Raw genomic sequence first — 21,208 nt, 5'->3', positions numbered from 1 at the left:
ATCTGCTTCAGACTCAGCAGTGAAGCTAATGTGCTACTGTGCATGTCTTTGGTCTGAGGCAGAATAAGGGGAAAATCACTGAAAATTCAGAAAATCACTGCCTTGACAAAACAGTGAAAGTTAATCTTATTCATGGACTGAAGCTGCTGCAGAAGCCTCCCACCCACGGCCCTGCTAAAGCTGCACGCACAGAGCTTTGTTTATCCTTTGGACAGATTATAGACAACTTCTTTTCTCGGTTTTGTTTTGTCATCACATTTATGGCAGTAAACTTTATCGCAACACTCCAATGTTTCATTACAGAGGAAACAAATCCATAAAATGTTTAACCCTTGTATGGTGTTCGGGTCTGTGAGACCCGTGTTCAGTTTTTTTCAAAAGAAAAATTAAACAATTAATTATTTTTTCACGTGTAAATGTGTTGTGTCTTTCCACTCACTCCACTTGATTATAACTGATTTATTTATAACATTTTATATAAAAGAAAAACGAGAAGCACATTAATTCATAAATGTGATCTAACAAAGGTAAAGGGAAAAAATTAACCATGTTTGCTGTTCATATGTCTTGTAATTGGGATGAAGTAAACATCTGTTGAGTAATTTAACATAAAATTGTTTGACAGTGTTAATTTGGAAAGCCAAAACTCTAGCGGGTCCACCAGACCCATGAACACTGGCTGTGTAACAAAAATACGAACACCACACAAGGGTTAATTTTGTTCTCTCGCAGACTCACCTCGGGGTGTTGATCCAGACGATGCCAATGTGACAGAAAAAAATGCACTCTTTGTCTTTCTGGTTCTCACAGGAGCAGCGTTTCTCTCGCCGGTGAGCCATATGGGGGAGCTGCACTGGGGGGCCATCCTCCAGCACAGAGCTCGAAACAGAGAGGGCTGGAACACACAGGCAGGGCAGGGTTATCGGCTATTAATGATCATCTACTCAAGTATGCAGCGATTCTGCTGCTTTGTCATGAGTGGATGAATGAGAGATGTTTGCATTAACTTGAGATTTGAGTTCAGAATTCAAATTTTTACTGCCAATTCTGTTTAGATCAATATTAATGAAGAAGCCGTGTGAAGCAGTTCTCATCTAAAGCTGGTGTTGAGGAGAGAAGCAATCATATTTTATCCACATGTCAGTCTCTTTGTCTCTTTTCTTTACATTTTTGCTGATGATGATCTGTTGTACCTCGAGGTGGAAACATACATTAAAAACTGCCTACACAGCACGTGAATTCCTACAGGTATGTACGTGTTTCAAATGCAAAGAGACGTGAAGCATCAACAGGAAGAGTGGGAATACTGTGGGATCCTTACACTGTGAGCTTGCATGTGCAATTGCCACTGATAATTTGCAAATGCCTAAAAACAATAGACTGTATATAAAATCTGTAGTCATTTTAACAGGACCCATTGGGCAGGTCCAGTGCAAAAAAGCATACGCCCCCTAGTCTGAAATACGAGCATGTATTAAATAAGCATGGCCACTGGGACACGTCAGGAAAGTGTTTACTGGGGCCGTGTATCAACTGAGCAGTAGGGTCAGTTTCTCATAGACCTAAAGAAAAAATGGACATTGCATCCAACTTTCATTCCTATATACTTCCAGTTATTATATCCAGAAACTATAACGCCAGGGTTTGCTCACATCACCAGCCCTGGGGCAGATTGGAAAACTGGTAAAACATGAGACTGAAAATATTGGTTTTAAGATCTAGACTGGGTACAGATATTAATGTTTAAATTTGTATGGTGGTTTATTATTCATTTTATTTTCATTTGCTGCTAATAAGAAATGTCAACATAAATCAACAGGATACAAACGATGGATGGTGAAGACGGTAAACATTAAGAAAGTTCAGATACCCACCATGAGCAGCTTCAAGAGCGGCTTGCATGGCAGTAGAGCCGACTGCAGGATTATAAGTTAATGCATCAACAAAGAGATCCAGCCTGTTGGGGCCATGAATGCCTTTTAGAAATTTCATGGCAATCAATCCAGTACCTGTAGAAATAGCTACTCTTAACCTAACTAGTTCATTCACTCACAGGTTTTCCTTGGGTGCACAACAAAGGAAAGTCTGTGTGCAGCTTTTACTTTGTTAAAGTCGGAAATTACTTTATTCAATTTTATAGTCTCAAGATCTTCATCAACACCCCAGAAAAGCACATTCACAGCTACAGTCACATGACACCATGCCCTCCAACGGGCCTGGTGTGTTTCTGATAAGAGAGCCAGAGCCGTCATTGCCTTTGTTTTTGTCACCGGAGCGTCGGAACAACTCCCTGTTCCTTCCCACTTAACTTAACACAACTCCCTTAGCATGAATGACATGTAATATTGTACCTGAACATAGACTTACAAACACAAAGACACATGTTTAAAAGCACACGTACACACAGAGAGCCCATAAAGCAGGCAGAACCCACAGACGGCCTTTGATCTTGTTCTCGATGCGCATGGGAGAACGTTTAGGCGTCCAAGAGGGATTTACACGATTTACATGTGGGAGCAAAATAACACCTTTTCTCACAATAAACTTAGGTGTTGCTCTGTTCTTCACCCGGCTGTGTCCCAGAGAATCACATTAGGTTTTTATTCATGCACATTTTCAAAGAAAGTTCATAAAGGTTCACATTTCAACTAGAGATGGCACGATACCACTTTTTTATGTCCGATACCGATTCCGATATCATAAATTTGGATATCTGCCGATACCGATATGAATTCGATATAGTGTTTTTTAATCAACAAAACTGTTTTTTAATATCTTGCTGCATTTTGTATATGTTCATACTCAAGTTTAAAACAACAACTACACTAAAGCTATTCTGTTATACCTGTATGCAAAAAAAAATATTTCATAGTTCAGCAATACTGATCAATCTAATAAACTTAAACCTACACCATCCTCCCTATTCTGGTATTTTAAAGAGTACTTAGCGTAAATATTAAGCAACCTAACTAATAGGGTTCCAACTCCCAGCAACAACAAAAATAAATAAATAAAAAATAGGGAACCACCCTCCACCTCATGATGCTTAATCGACGTAATCAACCTTAATTTGATGTAGTGTGAAAAAAAATGCACAGAAATCAATTATTTCTCAAGAAATATTAAATAGATTCAACATCTTTCTTCAACAAAATTGCAGACTGCACAGATGGTACCTTCCCAAAGGAAAAAGTACTATAGCTTACTAGGGTATATTAGACTTAATAGTTACTATATAGGCAAGGCAAGGCAAGGCAAGTTTATTTGTATAGCACAATTCAACAACAAGGTGATTCAAAGTGCTTTACAGAGACATTAGAAACAAGAACAAATAAAAAGCATGATTTAAAATTGATTAAAACAAGCAAATAAACTAACTAACTAATTAACAAACAAACAAACAAACAAACAAACAAACAAACAAACAAACAAACAAACAACAGTATATAAAATCAAAACAGATAAAATCAGAACAGTAGATAAAATCAGTAGTTAAATGTAAGTTTTGAAATTTAAGCTTAAAGTGTGGATTTGGTGCTTTATTCAAATGCAGCTGAGAATAAGTGAGTCTTCAACCTGGATTTAAATAAACTGAGTGTTTCAGCTGATCTGAGGCTTTCTGGGAGTTTGTTCCAGATATAAGGAGCATAAAAGCTGAATGCAGCTTCTCCGTGTCTGGTTCTGACTCTGGGAACTGATAAAAGACCGGATCCAGATGACCTGAGGGATCTGGATGGTTCATACTGGGTCAGGAGGTCATTGATGTATTTTGGTCCTGAATCATTTCAATGTAAGCAGCTATCTCCTGGAAGTTTTCAGTCTTTTGAATATGTGGCTTTACAGCTGAAGGCCCCATCCAAAGTTGTGTTTCTTAATGTTTACAGGCCTCCCAAATACTGCACAGACTTTTTTAATGACCTCAGTGAACTGCTGTCTGTGATCTGTGTTGATTTTGACTGTGTAATTATTGCTGGGGATTTTAACATTCATGTGGACAACCCTCAGGACAAAGGGACTAAAGACCTGAGTAACACTCTGGGCAACTTTGGGCTGACTCAGCATGTAACAGAGGCCACACATAATAGAGGACACACTCTTGACCTACTGATCTCCAAAGGCCTGAGCATTTCAAAGGTTACTGTGTCTGATGTGGGCCTGTCTGATCATTACTGTGTTTTCTTTGAAAGTAAAATCTCAGCCCACACAAATATATCAACAACAGTGATCACAAAACGGTGTATAACTGAACACAGTAGTGCAATTTTTAACCAGGTCTTCCCATTAACACCTGACCTGCCCAGAGGGTCAGTCAATGAGCTCGTCAATAGCTTCAATGCTAACATGTTAAATGTAATGGACACTATTGCTCCCATTAAGGTGAAGGTTATCTCTGGAAGGAAAAAGTCTCCATGGAGAAACTCCACACTGGTGAAAAATGAAAAAAGAGAGTGTAGGAAAGCTGAGCGCAGATGGAGAAAAACAAACCTCCAGGTTCATTATGACATTTATAAAGAGAAACTTCACAATTATAATTTACAACTGAGGAATGCAAGGAGGTCCTACTTCTCTGACATCATCACTAAAAACAGCCATAATGCTCGGGTCTTATTTTCTACAGTTGACAGGCTAACAAACCCCCCTGTGTCAGTGGCAGCTGAACTTCATTCGACCATGGCCTGCAATGACTTTGCCAAATTCTTCACTGAAAAAATCCAAAAAATTAGACAAGCAATTGGTACATCAACAGCAGATCCAGGATATGTACTGTGTCCACCAAAAAACTGTTTAAACACCATGAAACAGTTTCAACCTATTAACAGCAAAGACCTGGAGGACATCTTAGGTCAACTGAACTCCTCCTCCTGCTGTTTAGATGTCCTGCCAACAAGTTTTTTCAAAAAGGTCTCAAAGACTTTAGAGTCAGACCTGTTACAGATCGTCAACTTTTCTTTATTATCAGGTGTGTTTCCAGAATCACTAAAAACTGCTGTAATCAAACCTATACTGAAAAAGGACAATCTTGACAAGACACAAATGAACAACTACAGGCCGATCTCAAATCTCCCGTTTTTAAGTAAGATCATTGAAAAAGCAGTTTCTCAACAGCTCAGTTACTTCTTAAAACAGAATAATTGCTACGATGCCTTCCAGTCAGGTTTTAGACAGAACCACAGCACTGAAACCGCTCTGACCAAAGTGTTTAATGACATATGTCTGAATACAGACAGTGGAAAAATGTCAGTCCTAGTTTTACTGGATCTCAGTGCAGCATTTGATACAGTTGACCACAACATATTACTCAAACGACTGGAGAACTGGACAGGTCTTTCAGGAATTGTACTAAACTGGTTCAAAACATACGTAGAAAACAGGAAATACTTTGTATCAATAGGTAACTTCACATCTGAGCAGACAAGTATCACATGTGGAGTTCCCCAAGGTTCCATCTTGGGACCCCTTCTGTTTAACATCTACATGCTCCCACTGGCACAGATTATAAACAACAACAAAATAAACTATCACAGCTATGCAGATGACACACAAATATATATCACAATGTCACCAGGAGACCGAGGCCCTGTACAGGCTCTTGGTAAATGCATTGAGGAAATCAATGACTGGCTGTGCCACAATTTTCTTCAGCTAAACAAAAACAAAACTGAGGTAATAGTCTTTGGCGCCAAAGAAAAACGATTACAGGTCACCAGAGAACTTCAATCTATACATCTAAAAACCACAAACCAGGCGAGAAATTTGGGTGTAGTGATGGATGCAGACCTAAACTTAGAAAAACACATTAAGACAATAACAAAGTCAGCTTACTATCACCTCAAGAATATATCAAGGATAAAAGATCTGATGTCTCAACAGGACCTGGAAAAACTAGTCCATGCATTCATCTTTAGTAGGCTTGATTACTGTAACAGCATCTTTACAGGTCTACCTAAAAAATCAGTCAGACAACTACAGCTCATTCAGAACTCTGCTGCTCGAGTCCTCACTAAAATACTATATACAGTAATGGACTTCTATTCCTTTTACATCAAATTAAAACTTTGGGTGTCAGATAATTATTTATTAAAAGCTCGACATTTTAAATGAAAATAAGAAAGAAAAGTATGTCTTTGTGCCCCCTTTTCCCTGTTCATGCCCTATCGGCCCCCCTAGCTAAACTTTGCTAGATCCGCCCCTGCACAGTTACCAGCGTCAGCTACGTAGAAAAAGATCCTGGTGTAAAAATTAATATTAAATAAATTCTAACAACAGCTTATCAAGCTTAAACGTGCTGCTGTTGTTCAGCCACTGGTTTCCTCTTTCTGGTGCAAAGTGGGCCAAAAACAAACAAGAGAGATGGACTCGCGACAGAAAAGCCGATCAGCTGATCATTAAGCCGTTTCATGATTGAAGTAGCAGCAAGAAGAGGCAGTCGCTTGTTAAGCTTAACGCAGGAATGCTTTACATTCAGAGATGGACTTACACACTTGCTTTACTTCTCTCGGGGATAACTTTGTCGGAGATGAAATGCCGGGTTGCTAGCGAAGCTCCACATGCTATCCAGACCACCGACAGGTCCCGCATGCCACAGCCGCTCTATCACGTGATGCATACTGCTCCGACGTGCTAACGTTCTGAGGTGAGTTACGGCGTGTTGCAAGTTTTGTGAGGTGCTTTCGTGATATTTAATGGATCGGATTACATTTTTTATTTTTCTCCGATATCCGATCCAGTAATTTAGGTCAGTATCGGACCGATACCGATACGTAACATCGGATCGGTCCATCTCTAATTTCAACTAACCCCAGCCGTCATCAGCAGGATGAGCATTCTCAGACACACCAGTCAGTGGAGGCCCTTTTACTACAATAAGCATCCCAGTAAAACACTTCTCAAGCAACATTTTCAAAATACTTTTGGGGGATGCTGAGATTTATAATCTCTCCAGGATTTTCTGGGACTACCCGGAGGTAAACCAGCACGGAAAACCTCCAATAAAAGGCAACATTAAATGGCTCTTTTTAAGTGGCAGATTCCAGATGCCAAAACTTCTTGCTCTGTATCTGAGACTGAGCCTAGCCCGCCTACGCTCAAATCTAATTTTGCGTCACATTTTTAACACATATGCATGCACTTTGCACTGATACAGAGCATTTTGTATATTCTGGGCAGCAGGGTGCTGTCATGGAGGAGTGAGGAGGTTTTATTTAGGCAAGTACAGACCGGGAACCACACAAAGCTACCTGCTGCTGTTTGCAACGTCATGTCGAAGTTATGTGTGTGTTTTTGCACACCTGAATGCTTCAGTGCCAGACAGACACATCTGTCAGCACAGCAGCTTTCTGCCAGACATCATTACGATATCAGACACAACACGATGAAGAGGATAATGGATCTCCTGTTCTGCTTTACTTCACAGTGCTCGGATCTTATTTTTAACCCACGGTCTTTGTGGTAATGCCAAAGTATATTCTGAAAAGGATCTGTGATAACTTTCTTTAAGAGGAAACCTTCGGACTGATTGAAACACTGAATGTGAATAAAATGCCTTGACAAGAAAACTCTACAAAATGTAAAATGATTTTAATCCCAGCTTAGCTTCAACTTCCTAATAGCACTTCAGGCTTGATCCAGACTTCCTGACCTCACAGTGGGGTCGACACCACAGATGTTTCACATCACCTTACTGGTTGGTAGAAACTGAGCTGAGGCGTGATCAGCGGAGTTTCAGTCAAAGCAAGAATGTCAAATAAAAAACTGAATCTTTGTTTAAAGATAAAAACAACTGTTAATCTGACAGAAGAAAAATGACCTGTAAAGTGTCCTTCCTCTTTATGTAACTGAAGCTGGTGCAAGTACACCAGGAATTATATTTATTATTAGTTATTAGTCAAGGTAAAATAAAAAATCAGTTCTGCTTCGGTTAAAAGTTTTTGGGAAACTTCACGTCTCAGTGTTTCTGCATCTGGAGTTTTGCAGCAGGAAGGCACATTAAACAAACACATTTTCCAAACTGGTTTGCACAGTTACTTCTCGGGCAGCCAAGTCCAACTCACCTGAACTGAGGGACTTTCTCGATACTGAGGCTTGAATCCATTTGGCATGGAGATTTCACACTTTTTATCCATGGTCCTCACATTTCCTCCTAAAAACACACATGCTTGAGTGTGACCTTTACGTACTGTACATAGACGAGGTTAGACAAGCAGCTTAGAGGTTTCAATCCTGGCCTGCATGAGGAAACAGTCAAATAATGCTGTCTCTCAGATGACTTCAGAGATTTGTCAGGTTAAATCTCTGTCATCAAAACTAAATTCCTCAATAAAGACTTTCAACTGCTTGAAAGGCCACTCATTTGCATCGAAAGCTAAAAAGACAATATGACACTAACCAGTTTCACATTTTGTGATATTGAATTATCATGTTCCTATTTAGTCATTATTATTCATCTTTTCCGAGGCTGTGCCAGAGGATGACTGAGTGAGTGTTGCTTCCAAAATGTCACTTTGGAGCACTGATGTCGAGTCCAAAGGCCAGAAATATGCCAGAAAAAAAACAAACTGGCATCAACGTCGACCTTGCCTCTCTCAGTTTGAACACGTGGCACCCAGCTGTGCGGTGGCTCGAGTTTCTCCATCATTGCTTTTATATTCTTTAACAGAATATATAATACACATGTTTTATGTGTATGTACAGCATCAAAGATTGATGTACAGATGCAACCAGCCTCGCTGGTTTGCATCTTTTGAACAGGGAGATGTCTCCATCGCTCATTTGTCCTGTAAACCTCTGATTAAGTTAAGACATCTGACTGAAGACAAAAGAAGCAGCTTGTTGTAATTACTGCAAAATCGGAGACATGGACACTGATTGAGCGGTCTGCAGAAAGGATAGAATAATACTAATAATGACAGAGTGCAGCGTGCAGATGTTTGCAGCACTGAGCGTATCGCGAATCCTCAAGTTTGTCGGGGGAAAAAAAAGTGAACTTTTCAGTGCCACCACCTGTCGGTGCCTTTCGCTTCATCCTCACTAACGTTTTGATTTCAGGGCTGAGATCTGTCAAGAAGAAAATTGAAATATCATTTATCATTTTTATTTTATCATCGCAGCCTTCTTTGAACTTATCACCTTATTTAATTAAATACTCCTTTTTGTATGACAAAGGCCAAGATTTTATGACTATATCATAAAGACAAAATGACCTCTGCTGAATGAGGTAAGGACAACCTCCTGGGGCAATTTTAGGCCACCTAAGGGTTATAGTTAGGGGTCTGATATTGACTGATGGTAGACACTCAATGGATCACTCACACTCACACTGGGTTGGTGCACAGTCCCAAAGACGTTTGTGTTAATTACAATGCTCACAAACCTGCAGAGACAGAGGAAATACAGGGACTGCTAAGTCTGCTTAGGCTGAGCATCTTTAGTTGATTCCAGATGTTTTTCAAGCCTTCAAGTTTCAGGTTTTGTTTGTCTTGGGCAGAAGCCAATGAGAGCTAAGCATCTAACTGTGCCAGAAATAAACGAACAAAAACTGGGTGGGCATCAGAGCTTCTCGTGTTAATTCAGTCACAAGCAGAAAATATCTAAGAGGAACGTGTCATAGAGAACAAAAGTAAAATGAAAAGACAATTTAATTCACGAGCTGGGTAAGAAGTCACATCATGTATCACAAAAGTCACGCAACACCACTTTGAGTTTATTCTTCCTGCAGAGCTCACTGTGTGGAACAAGGTGCCAAAATGTTCAGTCAGCACCTTGGGTTCGGTTCTTGTCTGGTTAGTGTCATTTCCAGAACCTGAGTTGCAAACTGATGCTTTCTGCCACTAAAACATCATAATGTGAGCTTTGAGAATCTTAATATCAGTCTTAGTAAACATTTGAATCGATAATTCAGATCCATCAGTCGTTTGCATATCAGGGAACATTTCAAAGCAGCTGTGACAGATAAAAGTAACACAAATACAATACAAAAGAGACCATGAACGTGATGCTCTTAATGAATGCCAGAACAATACTACTACTACTAGTTATAATAATAATGATAATAATACTAATAATAAGAAGAAGAACAACAACATATCAGACTGATCTTGAGCTCGGCATAATAAATTTTACACACACTATGGGGGAAGCACTGTCCCTGAAATCTTACTTGGATATTTGCCAGTCTTGTTCTCTATAGGAGCATGAGTGATATCAGACTTCAAGCTGAAAGTTGGTTCTTTATTGTTTCCTTGCCACAGGCAGTGAATTACACTTTATGGATGTAAACATTTAAACTTTTCCTGGACCTTATGATTTCGTCTCTGTATTTGGCACCCTTTCAGTCCTTTAAGCAGCTCTCAGTGTGATGCACATTTCCTTTCCCATAATTTGCATTTAGTATTTTGTGATCCTTTAGCACAGGTATCCACATGCCTGTGCATATGAACCTGCATACTTTACATACATGTGCAAGTATTCATGCAAGCTCGTGTGCTATTTTGCATCTTTGGCTTAAGAACAAAAATAAAATCATGGGAAATACCAAGAGGCAAACCCCCTGTTCAGGGTCCTGCATCGTGTGCGGACTGCTGAGCCAAAGTTTAATTTCTTGCCCCTGTTATGAGAGGGTCTGGTAGGCTCCGCGGGGTTTGACAATATTTGACAATATACACATGGATCAGCTGCTAATCCACGAGCTGGTTGTTTGGACTGGCAGAAGTCAGTGCACAGGTACAAACCTCTCAGCCAGGAAAAGACTGTAACATTCAGTCCTTTGAATTCTTCAGCATTCATAAACACTTGAAAAGAAACAGAAGGTATGCAGTGGTTTTGTGTAAGAAGTAAAACACTGTATTTAGTTTGAGCGCACTCTTGGGCATTGTCTCTGAACATTCTACCCTTGGCGGGCACAACGTTCGGAGATTATAAAAATGTACTGAGGCCAACATTAAAGCCAGAGTAAACTCCCAGCCTAATTTGGGGCCGTTGAAGCCCCAGTGTCTCCAGTTTTATGTCACGAAAGGCAGAATAAAATTACACTTGAGAGTTTAAAAACAAAATACACTTTCCATCAACCATCCCTGATGAAACTCTGACGTCCACCCTGGACATGTTGCTTTGTCAGAGACCTTCTGACCTCCCGACTGAGCACAGGTGAGCACAGAGCGAAGAACAGCGAGCATCAAGTTAGTGATTATGATGACACCTGAGCTCCAGAAGGTAGCCTGACTTTATCCTTGCGTTGACGCACAGGTTGCAGTTTGACGGAGAAATTAACCCTTTCATGTTATTTGCCAAAACATTAGAGATTTGTGACTTTTTGAAGATTGTCTTTGTAGATTTTTAAGCTTTTTACCAAACAGCTGTTTGACAGCTGATGGCTTGTTTCATTCCAAAATATTTGGGATAGGAAATGTAAACGAGGGTTACATAGTGGCATGAAGATTGTGTTCAAGGATTAGTAAAATGAATAAAATAAATGAAAAAATAAATTTTTTAAAAATTCCCAAATATTTTAGTAAAGTGTTGTGCCCTTGCTACCAGAACAGTTGATCTGCTCTTAGCTACTGACTGTCCAAATCTGCTGATCTCTGTTGGAGACACCAACACCATTCTTCCAAATTCTTTTACTTCATTTGTTTCATTCTAAAGTCAGCTGGCCTGAAATCCGGTGAGTGCCCAGGGTACAAGTCCAAACATTTCTTCCTAATCTAATCATTTAGTGGACTGGGGCATCATTATCCCAGGAGAGAAAGGTGATATGAGTTATTACTTTGCATTGATTTGCAGTGACCAGTCTCACTATAAGGAAAAATGGACAGGAACAGAAAAGTAGGGCTCAAACTGTAAGGGTCAGGGTTGTAGTTTTTCTTTCAAATTACCACCCATCTGCACATTTTCAACCAGCTCAGGCTGTTTCTGTTGTTATACAGGCTGTTAGGTTTTATTTAGTGTCCTCAGTGCTCGAAGACAAAGGCTGTGTCATGGTCCTGGGTCGTTGACCCAGCGTTTTGCGTTTTTTCTGATCTGTATTAGTTAGGGTTAACCTGAAGTTTGGTGTATTGTCAGCCCTACCTGTGTCTGTCCTTGGTGCTCTGTTCATGTCCCCGTGTTGTGTTGTACATCAGTCTGTTTCCTGTTTTATTTTGAAGGCTCGTGTTCTGGATTTCCTGTTCTGTTCTGAAGGTCTGTGTCTGTTATTGTGTTCAGCTTGTCTCCTCCGGTCCCCAGGTGTATTAGGTTCAGCTGTTCTTCCCTCCTGTGTGTGATTACCTGATTACCTTGTGTGTGTATATTTAGTGGGTGTCGGTCTGTGTTCGTTGTCGGCTCGTCTGCACTCATCCGTGTATTTCTGCGTATCTCTGCATTCATCTGCGTTCCATGGTGTCCTGTCTCTGCGTCCCTCTGCCCCGCACCCCCTTTGTACGGTCTCAGGTTTGCTATTTAGTTTCTCCCAGTTTAGGTTTCCGTTTGTAAAGTACTCATACCTCGTTGCCTGTTTTTGTCACCACCACCTTTGTAAATAAAACATCACTCGTATCATCAGTTTGCTGCATCTTGGGTCCTCCTTTTCCTCCACACCACACGGCTCCCTCCGCCAGCCGTGACAGGCTGTGGTGTTGTCTTGTGATTTCAAAGTGCTGCTTTCTCCAGCAATCCCTAATAAGGCTCAGATGTCTGGCTGTGATAGACAAATACAAAACACGCAGCACAGATTAAGACCAACGGGAAGGTGGAGATAGAGACAGAAAAATGGCAAGAAAAACGGTAGACAGTTTGGTAAGTGGAAAAAAAGACAGCGGCAGCCAGAAAAGTAGAGAAAGAGAAGGGACAACATGTTGACAGAAAGGTGCTTTAAAAATTCTCTGAGGTCCTCACGCTAACAAAGACTCTACCCAAACTATATTTGTTTAAGATGATGGAGGTAGCATGTACCCAGTAATTCAGTATGCTAAATATTTCATGGAAAAGGCAGCTCCTCGCCTCACCTCAGTCATAAGTAGTACCCTGTGACAGTAATGAGCATGCACACTGCTGAACAAGAGGAAATGAGTAGATTGAGTGTTGGTCAGGACACCCGAAACCACAAGTACTATTTCATAATGACGATTTCAACTGATGTAGAAACAGGAAGAACGCTGGTGTTTCTCAGAATGTGCTCACACTTTATGACAAACCTCAGTAATTCTTGTTTCATAGAGAAGATGTTCAGCCAACTTCCATTTATATTTTCCTTTTAACTGCACACTGCTCGAAATGATTACAACGGTTAGCTCTAGCTTGTGGTGTGTAAATGTAAAAGAAAACTTGCAACTGCAAGTAGCCACCCCGTCCCTTAACCTTTAAGATCTACCTGAGGATGTGGGTTTTCATTCAGCAACACCAAGAGGGTCATACTGTAATGCTGCACCAAATCCTGTTCTTACCAGGATTACACATAAATGTGCCCAGCTGTACTTCAGCTGGCTGGCCTGTGGCATGCTAAATTAGACTTGGTGTCAGGCTTCTTTGACACGTACTGTACATGTGACAACATTTTTATTATCACAAATATAAATTCATCATGCAAGAATGAGCATAAAGTATGATTTAAATTTGTTATGCTTGTAAATTCTTTTGAGAAGATCGGCTCTGTAAGCCATTGTAAGCACTGCGTGTGGTTCAAGCCAACAAACCTAAAGACCAAACCAGGAATGTTATCTTTGAGAACAGAGGGGTCACTGGTCTGCTGCTACCTAGACTGGTTATTCCACTTTATGTCTTTGGTGTTTCAAAAGTTTAAATGAGTTCAAATCACAAATAACTCTTTAAAACACCCGATAATGTGTTTGTCCTTCATCGCCTGCACCATGAAATGAGTCTGTTTGACAAACCATGATTTTTTTGCCAGTGTTTCAATTCAATATTTGTATATTAAAATAATTAATGAATTTTTATTCACTTTGTAGGCACCTTTATCAAGCCTACAAAGCTTTCTTTGTAAATGACTCTTCTATAATAGAAAGCCTGGTTTAGACTTGTGCAGGAAATTTAGGAGTATGAAAACACAACACAGCCCTGGTTTTAGAAATGAAAGATCCACAATCCAGTTCTGCAGGTAGACCTATTCAAAAAGTTAAATATCCCAGCCTGCTTCGATTTTTAAAGTTCCTGGCAGGCTCAAACTATACCTCGGGCTAATGTGAAATAATGTCCTTTTGTATTTTTTAAAATTACTTCTTCCTTCTGTGAGGGCCTTACCATCAAGGTTTCTGAAAACATTTTATTAGCTGCTTCACAAAGATATCTGGGGATTGAATGTGCTAACAGTCTGAAGAACACCTAAACCAGGCATTGTTACCCAAACTCAGCTAAAGACCAGATTATACCAGCTTTCATTAAATCCACAGTTTTACTTGACTCATCAGTCATTTGAAAAAGAATTAATTTTCAATGAAAAGGGTTTTACCGCACAGTCCTTAGCATGTACAGCTGTAAGACTTATTTCCTCAGCAGCCCTCAGGTATGTTAGCTGGAGGCTACAAGAGGTCGTTTTGTGTTCATGGTTGGATTTCTGTGTGGCTCAAACTCAGCTTCACAGACTAAATCGTCCCATCTTACCCGTCTATGGTGATTTTTCATTTTTATGGGCCAATGATTTTTTTATTTTTTTTGGTAACGGTATAAACAATGAAAGGTGGTGGATTGGCCAGATGCTGGCCGGTGTGTAAAAATAACTCAGTTGTTTGGTGGTGGCTATCGCGGAGCTTCCACAGATTCAGTAACATTAGCAAGTGGTGGAGGACAGCAGGAGGATGAGAGAAAGGGGAGGCAGGAGGAGGAGAGACCCGAGGCGGCCGCCGGTCCGAGTGTCAGGTGAACTGAACTTCAGGTAAGAAGTAATGACCTGCAGTCTATCTGGGTCAGATATAAACCAAGTTTAGGTGGAGTTTATTTTCGTTGTGCTGACTTTTTACAGTCAGTTACAATAACTCTTACTGCGTACTAGCTAGCATGACGGAGTTTCTATACAGCTGGGTGGGTGCTATGATGTTACTGATAGTGAACTTTATTTTATTCATAAGGTTAATTATTAGAGTTGCCAACCGTCCTGTAAAAACTGGAATCGTCCGGTATTCAGAGAAAATATTACGCATTTTGTATTGAGCTGAAAAGGAACACAGTTTGTCCCGGACTTCAGCTAGGATGGAAAAAGACACAAAGCTGGAGTTATTCTGTCTTTACGCTGCACAGCTGCCTCTTCTTCGCTCATTCTTTGCCCTCCCTCTCCTGTTTCTACTTCAATGAACATGATCATGAAACTGATCAATGATCAGCTGATCGGCTTTTCTCTCTCGTTTGTTTATTGCCCACTTTGCGCCAGAAAGAGGAAACCAGCGGATGTCGCGTTAAACAACAGCTGCACATTTAAGCTTGATCAGCTGTTAGAATTTATTTAATATTGGTGTCTTATACAGCACTCCTCTACTCAGAGCACTTTATATGGCTTGCCTCATTCACACGAAAACATCTTCTATGTATTCCCTAACTACGTGCTATCTATCTGTCTGTCTACCTATCTATCATTCAAACTCCAGTGCAGGAAACCTGGGGTTATTACTAGGGATGGGTACCGGTGTCCGGTGCCATGATGGCACCGGTTCTGACATAAACGGTAGTAACCAGACCGAAAAGCAGCGCACATTTCGGTGCTTTATTTCGGTGCTTTTTTTTCCTGAGCTGTGATACACTTTAGATTCTAGCCAATCATTTTACGTTTCCGAGGATAGTAGGCGGGGCCAGGTACGTACGTTCTGTTAGAGCAGAGCTACAGATTAAAAATGTCCAAGGCGAAGCGGTCAAAAGTCTGGCTGTACTTCACAGCAAAATATGCAAACTCAGCAGCAACAAGTGCTTTAAGTTGATACTGTGATACTGTCAAAGGAGGTAACACCTCAAATCCGATGAAACACCTGGCGACGCATAGCGTTTTTTTTAAAAGCCCAGAAATGCGCCGTATTTGATAGCTTGCTGCGAGACCTCACACGAGCACATCTACTGCGGGTGGGTTGCCTGTTATGCAACATCCCCCAAAAACACGAAGAGGAGAGTCCTGGCCCCTAGCCCTGCCAGTGTAGCAGAAATGATGACGGATGATGGTGGCAGCAGCCGTTCTTCTCTGCGTGAGTAGCTAATTTACGTTGAGTAGGCTAACCACGTTATTACATTAATGCATGTAAGGTGAACTAGCAAACATCATCATAGCTACATGCGGCTGTCCTCTTGTTTGATGGCAGATACTCCCTTCACCCTGGCTAAAAAGGCTAAAATGACCAAAGAAAAAGTGGAAAACAGTTAAACATGAGAGGTTTAGGACAAAGTTTGTGTTTTTTCCATTGTTTAAGCACTGCTTCCAGCCAAGAGTGATACCATATATGCCCCATAGCTGCAGAAAAGGCTAACATTGTTATATTTTTACAAAAACCAGCTGAACATGAGAGGTTTTTGGACAAAGTTTGTGTTCTCCATTCTTTAAGCACCGTTTGAGCACCGGCACCGTTTCAAAAGTACCGATTTGGCACCGGTATCGGATAAAACCTAAACGATACCCATCCCTAGTCATTACCCAAAGATATTTGGCATGCAGACTCGAGCAGACAGGGATCGAACCACTAACCTTCCAATTAGAGGGTGATCTGAGCTACAGCCACCTCCAAGTGAACAGCTCTCTGAACTGAGAAAGAGTGAACAGGTATGGCTTATTTATAAGGGTTCCCAGGAGAAAGCCTCTTCTGTAAAAGAAAGTACTTTGCTTGGAGAGCACTAACTGTGAAGCATGGTGGTAGAAGGGTGACAGTTTGATCTTGATTTGCAGCAACAGGCACTTTGCAGTCATTGAATCCACTGTGAACTTACCTACATAGCAATGTATTCTAGAGTCAGTGTGAGGCCTAAAGTTTGGACTAAAGCTTGGCCTAAAACAGACAGTGATCCCAAGCACAGCAGCAAATCTCCAACAGAATGTCTGAAAAAGAAAAGTACTGAGGTAATGCAATGACCCAAGGTCTGCAATGATCCAAAGTCCAGACCGCAACCTGACTCTAATGCTGTGGTGGGTCCTTAAGAGTGCTGTGCATGAATGAAAGCCCGGCAACTTCAAAGACCTGAAGCAAGTCGACAATATGCAAAGAAAGGTGAAACCATCGTGATGCTGCTCACTGGGGTTTCGTATTTTGAACCTACAGTTTATTCCAGTATTATTCTCATTGGTGTTTTGGTCCCAGAAAAGATCACATTTGGCGGTGTTTTACTATAACCAGACCAGCCGTTTTAAAACACAAAGCAATCCTGTGTTGGAAGATGGTGACGTTGGAAAGTTACTTTTAGTTCCAGTTTCATCAACATTGAAGAGTGAGAGAAGTATAAATGCACTTTTGACATTTTTAGCCTGAATTAGACATATTCTTTTTAAATTTGACCTCTATCATGTTTGAAGTGTGAGGCGGCCTTCCACAGCTATCTGTTCGTAGGACCTTCAACACAGGAATTTGCTGAAAGAGCAAGGGTATGATTATATACAGGTCACAGGGTGCCGTGACACTGACACTGTAAAACTTCATCATCCAAGAGCTAGAAAGCGACAACAGAGGGAGTCCTTACACGCTACGTGACCTCTGATTGCTTTTTGAATAATAAAATGTCACGATGAGCTCGACTGTGGAAACCAGAGAGCAGAGCGCCTAGCTGCAGATCTCATTATACAGCCTCACAGTCCTGATGTTGTTTCTGCTTTCAATTAAAATATGAATAATGTGAACATTAAAATATTGAGGTTGCAGTGCTTTCATGTCATGAAAAATAACGTGTAGTGCTGTGGATTTTTCCTTCATGAAAATGAATAAATTCATAATTTATTGACATCTCAAACACTGTTTAAATATTCCTAATCGATTTTTGATACTTGATTTGCAGAAGCTGTGACGGTATTAAAAATGAGCAGTATTTATGTAAGAGATACAGAAAAAGGTCATTATTTTTTATTTAACCACTTTTGTTTATTATTTTTGTAAGCTTGATAACTCTTTTCTACCTTTTATTAATTTCAGGGCTCCAAAATTAACAAGTTGCCATGGTAGTCCACAAACCTGTTTATTAACTCACTGGCTAATAAAATCAAACTGAGTCCTGAAAGGGGAATAAAAATTTATCAGCGTCTGGAGAAATACTTAGATCTCAAAGAATAACATATTCCTTAATTTGCTTAGTGATGCATTGTCTTTTAAGAGGATCATGTAAATTATACCATGTAAACAGAGTCCTTACATCCCACCCATCTAGTAACAAACATCTAATTGGACAGATATAAAAACGGGTTTACCTTCGCTGTGCTGGATCAACATTAGAGCCGTGAAGAGGAGACAAATGTAGGTGAGGTCCATCCTGTTGATCTCCTCAGCATCCAGGTGAGAAATCAAAGGAGCAAAAGCACCTTGGCTCCTCGTAAAGTTCCTCGCAGCAGCTGGAGGAGCTGAAGCAGCAGAGCAGAGGCTCCTGCTGAATCAAAACCTAACCTAAGTGTTTCCAGTGAGCACCTAAGAAGACGAAGAATGGGCTCCGAGGGTTTGTTTCAAATGTCCAGTCAGGTAACGCGCTGTGTACAGCTGCCTCCCAGGTGCAGCACTGAGAGGAGTGTGGTGCTGGGTTTAATCCCAAGGCTGCTGCGGTTTCCAGACGGAGGGAGGATAATGTGACGATCTGTTATGAGCTGCATCAAAACAGATGGAGAGAAGTGACTGCGAGAGGAGGAGGAGGATACAACGGGGAGGCTGGCTCTGCACTGAGACACCTTCACAGCTTGAATGTCATTAATCACAGCCTCCTCCTCCTGTGGTTCAGCCATGTCATGCTCTCATGCTTGCCGCGTCCCTCACTAGTCTCTTTCATCTTCTCGCCTCTTTTTTTCTTTGTGTAAGCTGAATTGTGACGCTCGCCTCCCTGGGATCTCCTCACAGAGTGCTCTACATGTGTGGAACAGCCCAGCTTGCTATTTTAGGCACACACGTCTTTATCTGTGTGGGGCAACACGTGCATACATGTATAGTTGTCATCCTGCCCCTTTTGCAATATTCCTTCACCCTCACTGAATTATTATCCCACCAGCAGCTGGAGTAAAACCTGCCTGGAGACACTGAGTGAAAACTGTAGACCTGAACTTTTAAGTGTTTAAGTCTTGGTTGAAAAAGAGCTAATCTGCCACAATGACAGTTCACCTGATGGCAATAAAATATTACAGACACAGGGGTTCATTTCCTTGTTTGCTGTAGCTGTCCTCTGTTCTCTATGTAGTGAAGAGTTAACATATTTGCCAGTTTCTGAGGCATCTGTCACACAGAAGCATTTAAAAGTTTTAGGCTGCAGACACGATGACAGCCTGTTAGTCAGTGCCCACTCAGCTAATGATGCACAAAGTCACAGACTATAAAAAAGACAGATGTAGCCACGGTGACCTGCAGCGATCATTTGAAACCAGGAACACAAAAGGAAACTGTTCACTGAGGTCATAAATTAAGCGAGTAGTGGGGTGAATTCTCAACTCTGGCTTCCACCCCCTGAACTTTTTTTAAACCAGATGCCGAACATGACTGAGAAACAACATGTCACACTCTATGTTGTTACTCATCAATCAGACGGGCAAGCCTGACCCAGAGAGCGTCCTGCTTTCCCCTCATTTTAATTAGCATGGGAACTTTAAACTCGTTTTTTATTCCTCACACAGTCCAGAGACAATCAGTGGGGTAAGGTCAACCAATGATTCAAAATTGTCCATAGGTGTGAATGTGAGTGTGACCAGCTGTCTGTCTGTTTTTTTTTACCCTGATAAGGATTAGCAGAAGAGAATAGATGGATAGATTCAAACTAGCAACTTTAAACTTATCAGGAAAATGTTTATTGAGTTCTTAGATCTACTGAGCAGTAAGGCCATTTTCTCACACCTCACCCACTGTAGGCCCTCAGAAACAAAGCTTACGGTACTTGCACATTAGCTTAATTTCCCCAGAAGGACACGTGTGATGAAAGAAGCAGGATTAAAAATCTTACTGCAGAGTCTGCTAAGCAGCAACCAGACAAGCATGTTCTGATCCAGACCCGGGCAGGGTCCTGCTTTGTGCTACTAGGATACTCGAGCTCCATTATTCATAGGGGGCATAGCAGGGGTACCAAGCGGCTCTGCATATCTGTGTGAGCAGATTATTATGGTGTATGATCTTCCTAAAACAACAAGGGACTTGTGTCTCCTCCAGTTTCATGTTATGGCGGGCTCATTCAGGGCCAAAGAAGGGAGAGCCACACAACAACAGTTTGTCAGCAAATTTACTAGGAAATAAAAACTACATGCTATCAGGATGTGACTTCAGTTACAGATGACTATAACACAATCAAACCAAAGTAGGAATAAAACAAAGCTGGGTGCCTGAGACATCGTGAGAGAAAACCTGCCTATACAGGCTGCCCAGCAGGTGAAGTCTTCCCTTCATTACACGGGAGGACCCTTTAATTAAGACCACCACCCAATACTGACAAGGCTGTCTGTCTCTCACATGTAAACCACTATCAGTATGAGCCACTCCATAGTAGTGCTAAAAATGTTTAATTCTCAGGTGTTTCACTTCCTGGTGAAATAAAGATTATATCAAACTCCATTATTCCCCTGAAATGTGTTCAGAATTTGTAAATTGATAAGTTATGGCACGCTACTCTCCCCCAATTAGCTGCCTGAATAACTTAATATTATTGGTACTGATATCAGCAATAGTGGCCCTGTATTTACTTGGTATTGGATCAATACTAAAATTTGTAGTGTGGCACAGCACTACTGTGAATGAGGGTAAGTGTGAATGTTGAATGTTTTTGTTGAAATGTCCAGGCAAATATATGCATGTTAAATGACAAGATATACGTGTTCAAACAGCGTCAATTAACAATTCAGGTTTTTTATTTCTATATGATAATTCTTCAATATTAAACAGTACGAACAAGTAGTCTGATGTCCTGTAATCATTCTGAAGCTGTAATTTGAAATACAATAACACATTAAGGTTTTGTACAAAGTATCGGTATTGGAGCAGTATTGTTGATACCACCCTGAATTTTACTTGGTATCAGATTGGAAAGGAAATCAGTGGTACTTGGTACATCACTATACATCACGTCTTCCTCGGTGACTGCTTTGAATATATTA

At 40.8% G+C, this 21,208-nt stretch overlaps 1 protein-coding gene across 1 annotated transcript in view; it reads right to left on the bottom strand.

The window, feature by feature from the left end:
• Window positions 1-18,828, bottom strand: part of LOC146692565 (endothelin-2) — a 38,554-nt gene extending 19,726 nt beyond the window's left edge. Inside the window, exons 1-2 of the mRNA XM_085432698.1 lie at window positions 18,347-18,828; window positions 739-895 (exon numbers count right to left, since the gene is read on the bottom strand). Coding sequence (XP_085288824.1) covers window positions 739-895; window positions 18,347-18,407 — 218 coding nt within the window. The 5' untranslated portion in view covers window positions 18,408-18,828. The remainder of the gene's footprint in view (window positions 1-738; window positions 896-18,346) is intronic.
• Between the last annotated feature and the right edge of the window lie 2,380 nt (window positions 18,829-21,208).

Source organism: Copadichromis virginalis, linkage group LG15 (genome assembly GCF_057382275.1).
Source record: "Copadichromis virginalis isolate Kocher_CV1m ecotype Utaka linkage group LG15, C_Virginalis_male_GT1.1, whole genome shotgun sequence".
NCBI classification, from domain to species: domain Eukaryota; kingdom Metazoa; phylum Chordata; class Actinopteri; order Cichliformes; family Cichlidae; genus Copadichromis; species Copadichromis virginalis.
The sequence above is the reverse complement of the archived record's forward strand: the minus strand, read 5'-3'. Positions and strand labels throughout refer to the sequence as shown.